Source organism: Manis javanica, chromosome 7 (assembly GCF_040802235.1).
Source record: "Manis javanica isolate MJ-LG chromosome 7, MJ_LKY, whole genome shotgun sequence".
Taxonomy (NCBI): domain Eukaryota; kingdom Metazoa; phylum Chordata; class Mammalia; order Pholidota; family Manidae; genus Manis; species Manis javanica.
Window position 1 is genome coordinate 74,385,738 of NC_133162.1, and position 13,912 is coordinate 74,399,649.

The following is a 13,912-nucleotide window of genomic DNA, read 5'->3' on the forward strand; positions in this document are numbered from 1 at the left end:
TTTTTAACAGATCACATACTAGGCCAGAAAAGAGCCTTAGTAAATTTAAAAGAGTGAAATTATACCAACCATTTCTCAGACCACAAAGGTATGAAACTAGATGCAAAGAAAAAGAAAAATTACACAAACACCTGGAGACTTCACAACATGCTCCTAAATAACCAATGGATCAGTGACCAAATAAAAACAGAGATCAAGCAATATATGGAGACAAATGACGACAATAATTCAACAATGCAAAATCTGTGGGACACAGCGAAGACTGTGCTGATAGGAAAGTATATTGCAATACAGGCCTACCTCAGGAAAGAAGACCAATCCTACATAAGCAGTGTAAACTCACAATTAACAAAACAAGAAAAAGAATAACAAATGAGGCCCAAAGTCAGTAGAAGGAGGGACATGATAAACATTAGATCATAAGTAAATCAAATCGAGAAGAATAAAACAATAGAAAGAATCAACAAATGCAAGAGCTGGTTCCTCGAGAAAAAAACAAAATAGATAAACCCCTAGTGAGACTTATCAAGAAAAAAAGAGAGTCCATACACATAAACAGAATCAGAAATGAGAAAGGAAAAATCACTATGGACACCACAGAAATACAAAGAATTCTTAGAGAATACTATGAAAAACTATATACCAACAAACTCGATAACCTAGAGGAAATGGACAACTTTCTAGAAAAATACAAACTTCCAATCTAGAAAAATACAACCCCCCAAGGCTGACCCAGGAGGAAACAGAAAATCTGAATACACCAATTACCAGCAACAAAATTGAATTTGTAATAAAAAAACTACCTAAGAACAAGATCCCTGGACCAGATGGCTTCACCGCTGAATTTTATCGAACATTTAGTGAAGATGTAATACCCATCCTCCTTAAAGTTTTCCAAAGAGTGGAAGAAGGGGGAATACTTCCAAACTCATTCTATGAGGCCAGCATCACTCTAATACCAAAATCAGGGAAAGAACCCACCAAAAAAGAAAATTACAGACTAATATCCCTGATGAACATAAATGCAAAAATACTCAACAAAATATTAGCAAACCGAATTAAAAAATACATCCAGCTGATCATACACCATGATCGAGTGGGATTCATCTCAATGTTGCAAGGATGGTACAGCATTCGAAAATCCATCAGCATCATCCACCACATCAACAAAAAGAACAGAACCATATGATCATCTCCATATATACTGAAAAAGCATTCGACAAAATTCAACATCCATTCATGATGAAAACTCTCAACAAAATGGGTATAGAGGGCAAGTACCTCAACATAATAGAGGCCATATGACAAAACCACAGCTGACATTATACTTAACAGCAAGAAGCTGAAAGCTTTTCCTTTAAGATCGGAAATAAGACAGGGATGCCCACTCTCCCCACCTCTATTCAACATAGTACTGGAGGTCCTAGCCATGGCAATCAGACAACACAAAGAAATAAAAGGCATCCAGATTGCTAGGGGAGAAGTTAAACTGTTCCTATTTGTAGATGACATGATATTGTACCTAAAAATCCCTAAAAAATCCACTCCAAAACTCCTAGATCTAATATCTAAATTCAGCAATGTTGCGGGATACAAAATTAATACACAGAAATCTGCTGCATTCCTATACACTAATGATGAACTAGCAGAGAGAGAAATCAGTAAAACAATTCCATTCACAGTTGCATCAAAAAGAATAAAATACCTTGGAATAAACCTAATCAAGGAACTGAAAAACCTATACTCTGAAAACTACAAGACACTTATGAGAGAAATTAAAGACACCAACAAATGGAAACACATCCCATGCTCATTTACAGGAAGAATTAATATTGTCAAAATGGCTATTCTGCCTAAAGCAATCAAAGATTAAATGCAATTCCTATTAAAATACCAACAGCATTCTTCAATGAACTAGAGTAAATCGTTCTAAAATTCACATGGAACCACAAAAGACCCTGAATAGCCAAAGCAATCCTGAGAAAGAAGAATAAAGCAGGGGGGATCTTGCTTCCCAACTTCAAGCTCTATTACAAAGCCACAGTTATCAAGACAATTTGGTACTGGCACAAGAACAGATCCATAGACCAATTGAACAGACTAGAGAGCCCTGATATAAACCCAACCATATATGGTCAATTAATATACGATAAAGGAGCCATGGACATACAAAGGGAAAATGACAGCCTCTTCAACAACTGTTGTTGGCAATACTGGACAGCTACATGCAAGAGAATGATAATGGATTATTGTCTAACCTCCCACACAAAAGTAAACTTGAAATGGATCAAAGACCTGAATGTAAGTCATGAAACCATAAAACTCTTAGAAGGTAACATAGGCAAAACTCTCCTGAATATAAGCATGAGCAACTTCTTCCTGAACACATCTCCTCGAGCAAGTGAAACAAAAGCAAAAATGAACACATGGGACTACATGAAACTAAAAAGTTTCTGCACGACAAAGGACATCACCAACAGAACAAAAAGGCATCCTACAGTATAGGAGAATATATTTGTCAATGACATTTCCGACAAGTTGTTAACATCCAAAATATATAAAGAACTTACATGCCTCAACACCCAAAAAGCAAATAACCCAATTAAAAACTGGGCAGAGGATATGAGGAGACAATTCTCCAAAGAAGAAATTCAGATGGCCAACAGAGACATGAAAAGATGCTCCACATCACTAATCATCAAGGGAATGCAAATTAAAACCACAATGAGATATCACCTCATACCAGTAAAGATGGCCTGCATAGAGAAGACTAAGAACAACAAATGCTGGCAAGGATGTGGAGAAAGGGGAACTGTCCTACACTGCTGGTGGGAATGTAAGCTAGTTCTACCATTGTGTAAAGCAATACGGAGGTTCCTCAAAAAACTAAAAATAGAAATACCATTTGACTCGGGAATCCCACTCCTTGGAATTTACCCAAAGAATACAACTTCTCAGACTCAAAAAGACATATGCACCGTTGTGTTTATCGCAGCACTGTTTACAATAGCCAAGACATGGAAGCAACCTAAGTGTCCATTCATAGATGAATGGATAGAGAAGATGTAGTACATATGCACAATGGAATACTATTCAGCCATAAGAAAGAAACAAATCCTACCATTTGCCACAACATGGATGGAGATGGAGGATATTATGCTCAGTGGAATAAGCCAGGTGGAGAAAGACAAGTGCCAAATGATTTCCCTCATTTGTGGAGTATAACAATGAAGCAAACCTGAAGGAATAAAATAGCAGCAGACTCATATACTGCAAGAAGGGACTAGTTGTTACCAAAGGGGAGAGGTGGGGGAGGCTGGGTGGGGAGGGATGGAGAAGGGGGTTATTGGGAAAACAGTAGCAAGAGAAGGCAAAAAGTGAATCTGTGGCATCTTACTATACTGATGGATAGTAACTGCAATGGGGTATGGCAGGGACTTGATAATATGGGTGTATGTAGTAACTACATTGTTTTTCATGTGAAACATTCATAAGAGTGTGTATCAATAATACCTTAATTATATATATATAAATTCCCCCACAGTGGAGTACAGACAGGAAGGACATTTTAAAATAGAACAGTGGTACCTGCTGTTGCATTAAAGATGTTTATGCTAGAAAATAAAATCTCATTACAGATCAATATCAGCAAGTAAACTTTTGCAATTGATTCTGCAAACTGGATAGGCAACACTAACTTTCAACCTCAATTAAGTAAAATGTAATTCCCCCCAAAAAGAAGTCCATTCTTCTCATTAGAAGACCTGACTCGAACACACACACACACAAAGTACTCTAGTCCTATATTTTGAATTTTGTCAGTAAAAAATTTGTGGAAATTTTTCTCTTTTGCTATGTAAGTACCTACATAGTATCCTTGATTTTATCTCTTGACTTGAAAAACCTAAAATAGTCACTATCTGGCCCTTTACAGAGACAGTTTGCTGCCCCCTGTTGTAGAGTAGAAAGCTTCTCCTAGAATAGGCAAGATAAATGTCTTTCAAGGTATGACCAGAAAAAGTTTTCTACTCCCTTTCTCATCCACTCTATCCCTTGTCCAGTTCAGGAAGGTGAATAGAAAGGAAGAGAAAAATAAAAAAATTATTTTGAGAAGAATAGTAACAATTTTAAAAGAAATCCACAGCAACATTTGGGATATGTCTTAAATACAAATTGAGGCTGACTGGAGAAAAACTGGAGTAAAAGGAGGAAATGACATTTCAAGCAAACGGACAAAGATGTGCAAAAACATGGTATAATAAGGTATCTAAAAAATGATGATGATGACAGGTTGTAAAGGGTATTACAGGCTAAGCTGAGGAGCTTAGATTTTCTCCTTTAGGTAAGGAGAGCCAAAACAGGATGTTCTAAGAAAACCGAAACAGTAAGTTAGCACACAGCCTACGTAAGAGACACAGGATTAAGGCCGTAACCCTCAGTGCTTCTTCTTCTCTACTTCTGGCCCATTACGTTTATGCCATGGTTGTTTGTAGTGCTAACCAGACCCTGACATGTTAGAGTCAACAGTTAGCACCAATTTGTCACAGTCTGCTCTCTGTGGCCACGAAGAATCAGTCAAATCTTTCTTCCACATAACACTCTGGGTTGCGCAGAATCCTGACGAAATCTTTGTGATTTGTGATCCCTGGTGCTCACACTCTGGAGACTCTCCTATCCCTGAGTGTGGGCATGACTTAGGACTTGCTTCTGGCCAACAGAACATGGCAAGAGCAATGGGATTTTCAGATATAATTTAGGCCCCAAATCAGTTGATTCTGAGTTACTCAAAAGGGAGCTGAGGGCACCCTCTAGCCAAAAGCAGCAAAAACGCAGTAACATAACAGCCAGGAAATGAATTATGCCAGCAGTGTGAATGAGCTTGAAAGTACGTTCTCTTCCGCAGTCAAGCCTCCAGATAACAGCTCACCTTTGCCAACAGCTTGACTGCAGCTCTGTGGGACTCTGAGCAGAGCACCCAGATAAACTGCCTAGACTACTGACCCACAAAAACTGTTCCCCAGACTACAGGTTATTTTTTCTATGAAAGGTTTGGCTACTAGGTTTTTATATTGTGGGATTTAATTTATACCTGTAATACCTTTTTCTCCTGTGCCCGCTTGGCAAACACCTACTCCTCTTTTAAGGTCACTTCTACTCAGAACTTGACTTTTAACTGTCTGTCTTTCAGGCAAAATGAAGGCCCTCTCATCCGGTTTTCCAGAGATGCTGACAACTTGTTATACCAACTGCCAACATTGTATCATGGATATTATTTGTAGCAAATTACATGCTCCATGAAGGGAGGGACAATCACCTTTGTAACCCAGTGCCTAGTGTAGAGACTGGCTATAAAAGTTCAGTAAATGTTTAGTGACTTAAAGTGAAAGGTGATTAAGAATCAGAGGAAGACAGAATGCATGAACCCCTTGGTTACCTTGTCCAATTCCCTATTGCCCAGCTCGGTACCTTTAGGTTGCTTCCTTCTGATTTTATAAGTAATAACTCCTTCCCAATTTATAGAGTAGGAAAACAAGACTACGGAAGTAGAGACATCCACCTTTAAGCAGCACAGTTAAATTTTGAAAAAGGTAGCAACTTTAGGTTCAACCCTTTCTACTTCAAGTCTACATGATTAAACACTGTTAAAACAAGACTCTGTAATCTAGCAGGCACCCTAGCGTTTCATCAAGTGACAGAAATAAATCTTTTGTATAAAAAAACCCTACTCTGTAAATAACTTTCAGTTTTAAAATAGTAAATATCAACCATATTGAAGGACAATTTCAGAATTACATACCTGGGGCAGAGAGGGTAGGGGACAATGCATGAAATTTAGTCAGTCTTGGGAATATAATAAGACTATTTTGATGACACAAGGTAAACATAAAGGTATCATACGATGTTCTCTTTTTCTACGTGAGACATGCAAATGAAAACCTATTTACCTTAAAGTTTCAGATGATGGTGTTAAAGTGCCATCTCCCCTATTTACTACACGAAAGAAATTCAATTGATCTCCTTCTCGGTATACCAAAAATGTAACTTGTTTGTTGCAGGAGGTCTTCTCCCAGACTTCACCTCGACTGGAATCCATGCACTCAGCCATCTCCCTCAGTGGATCTTCCATAGGAACTAAAAATGGAAAAGCTGATAAACAAACTTTCAATTTATATCAAGCTTTATGCCTCTTGGTACAGTGACAGGAGATAATGTGCTGAATTTGAATAACAATGCTGTGCATACAATATACACACGATACTCTTCAAAGAAGTTTCTGGTCTTTTTACAGTTAAGACAGCATTCCTTATGTGAAAGAAATGAAATGCATTATCATGCTCTTAGGTACAAAGACAGTGCTTAACCAAACACATGAGGTTTACACCTTCTTCCTGTATTTTCCAATATTGTTTCCAACAATTAATAATTAAAAAGCAATATAAATCTCACTTATTACTTTAGATTAAAAACACACACACATAATTGAGAGACATAATGTTAGAAATTCAAAGCAAACAAATCCCTTTTTCTTTCTGGTTTTATATAAAGAATGATTCTTCTTAAAACTGTTTTTTAACCTGAAGTTAAGGTAATTAAAAGTACACAATAAGAACACAAGGGGGCCAGTGAATGTACTGAAACCGCAGTGTGTGCAGTGCGTGATGGTCAGCATGTTTGTTTCTTAGGACCTCAACTGTCCCGGTGTGAATCCATGGGCTTAGGCACAGCATAAGGACCAGGGTAAAGCCACCACTACTGACAGGCTCCAGCGGCCTAGAGTTGTCCTCTTGTTTGAATGATACTGCAGCCATGATTACAACTTGCTCTCATCTACAGCAGCCACAGATTCTGCTCCTGCGGTGCAAAGGGCCTCAAGAGACTGGTAGTTCTTAGGGTGAATATTCTAAAAGACCCTGAACCCCAGACTTGGGAGTCTTAAGTAATGGTTACAGGAAAAAAAGTTCACTCCCAAAGACATTATCATGTCAAGCTGCAGAAACATTTGCTCTTTCCTAAAAGAGGTAATAATTTCTCAAACTCCCTTTCATTCAAGTAGCTTATTTATTAACAAAATCACAGCAGTAAGAAATACTAAATTCTGAAATTAACAAGGTGAAAAATTAAAGATGCTCCCATACTTTACATTCACTACCAAACCACAAAACCTCTGGAAATATAACAAGATTTAGGTGATTTTATAAAAATATTTGGAAGTTTGATCAACTCTTTCATAGGCACAAAATGTGTGAATATGTGAAGACATTTTTAAAACAAGTTCTTGCCATTTCTAAGTTAATGTTACACTTTCCACAGTATATTAAGAAAAAATAAAAACTATGCTACAGCTATCATAGAGCCACATGAAAGTCTTCCTTAAATCAACATAGTGTGCCTTTCTTAGGGAGGCATTAGGATGGAATATGTGTATGAATGAACATATATTTTCATAACAGAAAAATCATTTAGAGTTTATCAATTATAAAACATTGTATTTATATAGTTTAGTCTAAAATTAATTTTAGAAAGGAAGTATTTTCTATGCTTTTTTGACAATGGTTAGTTAAAAAAAAATTTTAAAGCTAAATATTATGGGAGCTCATATGGTAAGGGTTCTTTTAAAACAATTTTCAAGTAAGACTAAACAGCTAAAAAATATGGTTTCTTAAATACCATATGGTTAAGTTCTAGATCTGGGTACAGTTTTTCTTTTACACAAAGTTTTCAATGATGTAAGATAGACAAGAGCAAGCTTTTAATTAAAAAAAAGTTGATTTGATAAAGGCAACATTAAATATTTAATGTAAAATGTCAAAAAATAGATGTTTTCTAAATGCTGATTTTTCAGTTCACAAGGCACAGAAAGTTGGAGGGAAAAAAAGTATTATAAAGCTTCAACTATGTAAGTAGTGATACCTTTTATTTTCACTTTTTAAAAAAGCTTTTAAAAAGTGTATATGTATATATGTGCACGTGTGTGTGCGTGTGTATGTATTTTAAGTTAGAATCTGTAGCACTTACACTCCTCCTCATGAACATAAAATAATTTCAGTCCTAGTAAGAAAAGTGAGTGTTCTGATTATAATCATTCTGGCTTAAAGGTAATACTACACACAAATAGCCAACTTTCAGAAATATAATACAATGGAATTCACATGTCATGAAACACTGTATAATTCTATCTTATCATTGCTCAGTAACACTTTAGTGTTCTTGTACTGCCCTCAGAATTGGTATTATAAATATCACTTTATGCCACATAGGAATCTTTGTAAGTCCAATTAATAGAAAGTCCCTGATGTTAGGAGTGCTAGTTAATCAGCTCTAACATTATTAACTTTGTTTTTTCTAACTATCCAAGACAGTTCAACAGCCAAAGCAACACATGTCACAAAATCCTCCCAAATTAGCTAGGAGAAAGATGGTAATAACCCTTTTCTCTAACCAAAATTAGAAAGGATAGAGATAAAATTTGACTTGTGGAAGAAGTAAGTTAGCACTGGAATCAATATTAACCACCAGTTTTTTGGTTAGTGCAGGATCTGACAAATAGGAAGGCCCTCCCCAAAATGAGGCCCACAGAGCAGTCTAAGGATTCATCTACTTGTTGAGGACTCATGTGACATATCTTAACCAGGGACCAGTATTGACACCCCAGCTCTTCCCATGCTAGAACTTTCTTGTTAATTAAGTCTCTGCTCACATCATCCTCTCAGAGAGCCCTTCCACAATCATCCTTCTACTACCCTACTTTCACGGACACTAACATGCTTTCCTATTTCTCCACAGCATTTATTACTGCTTAAAATGATGTCATTCTTTACATGTTTATTGTGGGCACTGTCATGAAGCAGGGATGTTTTCTCCCACAGAACATTGCACTGAACCTCTAGAAGATGTTCAAATGTATTCACTGAGTGGATGAATGGATTCACAAAGACTGTCCACCACTTTCTGAAAAAGGATTCCAAAGGGCCATGATAATATCCATGAAACCCAAATGCATCACAAACCAGGCTAACAAGCATCTTTGGAATTTCCTACAACAATCATTACTGAAGACTCAGTGGATAAAAAAAGCAACAAGACTGGTATGAACCTAAACGCAATGATAATATGATATTTACACTATGCCATCTCATTTCCCTTCACTGTACAGGTGAGGTTTATTTTTAAATCTCTCTGGGTTGAAACAGGAATCAGGAGATTTCTAGAATATGTGTTCCCCTGTGCATTTAGGCTTTAAATTACAATGCCTAGAGAAATAAGTGTGGTTCTTCTAAGAGAACCTGATGAAAACCCAAGGCTATAAAAACACCAACTGTCTTGAAGATTATTATTGTCAAATTAAATCAGTATACATCATTTTAACATACACCTACCTCTTCTAGTATTTATAGGTCCACCATGCATAGCCAACACCAGCTTCAGGGTACAACCTTCTGAAATGCTGTGGATAGTTAACACAGAAATAAACCACAATCATCAAAATGCATTCAGCGTCAAATGTACACATAATTACGTGCTGAGTTATCAGGCATACAGCCTACCCTCTAAAGCATGTTTTTAAAAGACATGTGAACGTGGAGAAGACACATAATAACTCTATAGCATCTTACTACACTGACAGACAGTGACTGCAGTGGGGTGGGGGTGAGGACTTGATAATATGGGTGACTGTTGAAACCACAAGGTTGTTCATGTGAAACCTTCATAAGACTGTATATCTATCAATGATACTCTAATTAAATAAAAAAAGACATGTGCATAAATATAAAATGTTAACTTTTTCTTGTATAAATAATGAAAAAGTGAAAAAGTTCTAGTAAGCCTTAAATATGACATGAAATCTCAGAATAGAAGTACTGGAAAGGTCCTCTGTGACCATCTGGTTTAGCCTTTTCATTTCACCTGTAAGGAAAAAGAGATCCCAAGAAGAAAAGAAGCTTGTCCAAGACCCAAAGTAGTAGAAATAGCAGATCTATTTAATAAGGTAGAAAATAGAAAAACAGCAAATCTCCAGGTTCTGTTGTTCTCCCAACTATTCCACACCATCACTGACCCCCTTGTTCTTAAGAAAAAAGTGAAGAATTATTACTTGAGAGAAGGGAGAATGACAGACAAAGGTCAGATAGCATCCCTGCAGTCACTGGTGTCACAGTGTCACTTAGTAACATAGTGGGCTTAATGAGGATGGGAGGCTTGGTGATGAGTGATACTCTCTTACCCGATACTCTTGTGGAAATGGAAAGAAAAGGAATATAGCCAGGTGGGAATGGGTCAATATTCAAAGAAAGGAGCAAAGAAGGCCAGACCAGAAGAGGACTCTAAAAAGGATCTAAAAGGAATCTAAAGAGGACCTAAAAAGGCAGGGGCCAAATAGCATGGCATGAAAATGAAAAGGTAAAACAAAGGGGGCAAGGATCAGGTAGTATGGGTACTGGGCCCACACATCTTAAAGTTCAGGAATTACACTGACATCTAGGGATCAGAACTATTCAGAAGAAGATACATGATCCAGGGACTCAGAATAAAAACACTGGTATACAGAGTTGTAATACTGAAAGTCTATAAAATAGCTAATACGCAGTTACACTCACTTGTAATAATTCAAGCAATATTCATCTTCAAGTTCCATGTTATTCCAAATTAAATGCTGCTGACAGGTGGGAATACCTTAGGGGAAGGTTATAAAAAATGGTTAAAAATTCAATAGAATCTTCAAAAGAATATGATACAAAGCTACTTTATTAAAGAAATAATACACACTTTTAAACTAAATGCTTGGTGCTAAGCTAAAATTTGTAGAATCATAGATAAAAGGCTTGGTAAAAGTATATGTAGTTCAATCCACTCACTTTAGAAAAGAACAATGTTTCAGTAACTCTTGGCCTTGAAAGAAAGCATGACATTAGGGATCCTTCTAAAAGACAAGATATCAAGAAATCAACCCTGAAGAGCTTGGAATTTAAGGCCTATAAGACATTTTAAATGCTGTAAAGTACAGTCTTTATTTGTTATATTCAGTGTTAAAAGCATATTGACTGTGTGTGTGCGTGTGTGCGGGGGGTGGGGTGGGGGTTTGAAATGGGTTAAAAGGTACAAACTCCCTGCTATTAACTACATAAGTCACAGGGATGTAATGTACAGCATGGGGACTGCAGTTAATAACACTGTGTTGTATGTCAGTGGTCTATATATACTAAGCTAGCAGACCTTAAAAGTTTTCATAACAAGAAAAAAAATTGTTTAATTATGTATGGTAATGGATGTTAACTAGACTTATTGTGATTATTTTGTAATACAGTATACACAAATATTGAATAATGTTGCACACCTGAAATTAATACATCAATTATACCTAAATAAAAAAATAAGGAACATTTAATTTAGTTTACTGTCCTTAGGGATTTGTATTCTAAAAATCTGTTCTCAGAGTAACATACCCATGTGGAATAATGATTCTTTATATGTGAGTTTATTTAATTATTAAGATGGCATCTTTCATATCTCTTCCAAATAGAAATTGCAATAATTTCAAAAAAGGGCAGAAAATATAATTTCCAATAAAAAGCATTATTAGAAAATTCCTTCCACCTTAGAGTTTGTGATTATAGTTCATTACTATATGCTTTTCTGCAGAGCCTGTTTCTTTACATTTTATGTAATAATAAGGGACTATTAAGGTAGATTCCATACTCCAGCAAAATTAATCTATTTTCTTGCAAGTAGCACATTTGAATGCTCAAAGAAAATTTGGATTATATTAGCCAAGCAAGTGGGCATTATTTACTCAATAGAACATTTAATCGATATTGATATTGATGAAAACACTTTTCAATATCTCACATACTGTCTTCTCAAATTAATTTTGCTTATGATACTATAAAATAAATTGACCAGAACAACAACAGGAAGTGCTGTATGTGCTGACATTTATCACTATAAGCCAGGCACAGTTATAAGTGCTTCATACATATTATCATTACTTAATTACAACAATCTTTTGAAGTGAAAATCAATATTATGTTCATTTCACAGGTGATACAACTTAAGTCCTGAGAGATTAAGAGACACAAAGAAAGTGTATAGATTAGAGATGCAAGGCCCATGCAGGCTCACTCCAGAAACTGCACTCTTAACCTTCATGCTGATCAGTCTCTAGAAAAATCAGCCTACATAAAGTAAAAGTATCTTTCTGGAAGCTATTTACTGCTTGTTGATAGACCTCAGTGTTTACTACATGTTCACCAAATGTTCCAAAAGATCACCATGGAATACAGCTCACCAGGGCTCAGAGGGTGGGTACACATTTATCTCCCCAATGGAACAGTTTGCTTCTTTTGCTTCCAGCTAAAAAAGAATGCCAGTAAGCAAAGGCTTTTAAGCTAGAAAATATTAAAAATATTTCACATTAAAAATATTATAGTATTTAGAAACATTTTCGATGTGCCCAGGTCATCTTTTCAATCAAAGTTGTGGGATTTCAGCATAAGTAGATAAAGGAATTCTGGCAACATTACATAAATTTAATAATGGAAACTTTGTAACTGGATCGAAGACACAGTAACAACACTGCTTAGACACAACTCCTGTTACCACTTTTAATGGACTTAGCCATCATTCACCAGGCTAAAAATAATAAAAATAATAGAAGGTTGGTAGTCAAGCCAGGGTGGCAAGAGAATCCAAGACAACTGTGGTCCTGACAGGTACTTAACTTACTGAATGACTAAGACAAGGTCATTAACCTCAGTGAGCCTTAGCATTCTCTCTTGCACATTAAAATGGCCAGGGTTCTTTTTGCCACAAACACTTGTAGAATCCCAAATGTATAAAGCAAACCAACTTTGTTTTAAGATAGCATTGCCAGATTTAGCAAATAAAAATTTGGAAACCTTACTTAAAGGTGGCCCTTTGCTTTAAACCTCAACTCTTATTTATTGTACAACTAAATCCAGAAAAATTAATTCCTATAAAACAGATATGTTTTTCCAAAGAAACCCAGATTATATACATACACATTTTCTATTAAGTGTTATAAAACTTTTTACTATTTTATTTATCATAAAAGTAAGTCACTTGTGAAAAACTGACAACATAGAAATATACAGAAGAAATGTAATCCTAAACCAGTAGAATCTATTAACATTTTGAGGATATTGAGAAAAATATTTCAATGAAATGGGAACACATTTTGTGAGCTGTTTTATAAACTGCTTTTCTTACTTAACATATTATGTATGTATTTTCATATAAATAGATAAAAGCATACATTGTGTTTAGTAATTGCATGGTCCTTCAGTATGTGCTTTTGTCATACGTTATTTACCCAGCTCCCTACTAAGACATATTTTCACCTATCCAATTTTTCATTATTATAAACAAAGCTGTGGTAAGTGATAAAGTGTGAGTGTATTTGTGAATATGTATATGTATATTAATCTGCTTGGGTTGTCATAAAAAAGTGCCATAGACTGGGTGGTTCGAACAACAGAAATTTATTTCTCATAGTTCTGGAGGCTGGGAAGTCTAAGATCAAAGTTCCAGCAAAATAGGTTTCATTTTGAGTCCCCTTCTCTTGGCTTGTAGGCAGCTGACATTTTCCTGTGTGCTCACATGCCTTCTTTGCAAATGTGCACAGAGAGAGAGGGGGAGCTCTCTTAGCGTCTCTTCTCATAAGGGTACTAGTTCCATAGGGGGATGGGAGCTCATTTAATCCTAATAATAAATCAAAAGTATTTGTTTAGCCCTTTTTAGAATTTTCATGAAGATAAATGTCTTTGAGAACATGTTTACATATGCATTTAGAAAAGAAACCAGAATCAATAGAACTTATAGATAATTAAATGGGGGACCGTAGCTCTGATCTTCCAATATTTCCTCTCCAAACAATACAGAACAAGAAGGGAAATGA

General features: G+C 35.9%; 1 protein-coding gene across 1 annotated transcript in view; it reads right to left on the bottom strand.

The window, feature by feature from the left end:
- Window positions 1–13,912, bottom strand: part of LOC140850304 (AN1-type zinc finger protein 4-like) — a 60,173-nt gene that overhangs the window by 33,977 nt on the left and 12,284 nt on the right. Inside the window, exons 2-4 of the mRNA XM_073240046.1 lie at window positions 10,596–10,671; window positions 9,378–9,445; window positions 5,946–6,132 (exon numbers count right to left, since the gene is read on the bottom strand). Coding sequence (XP_073096147.1) covers window positions 5,946–6,132; window positions 9,378–9,445; window positions 10,596–10,671 — 331 coding nt within the window. The remainder of the gene's footprint in view (window positions 1–5,945; window positions 6,133–9,377; window positions 9,446–10,595; window positions 10,672–13,912) is intronic.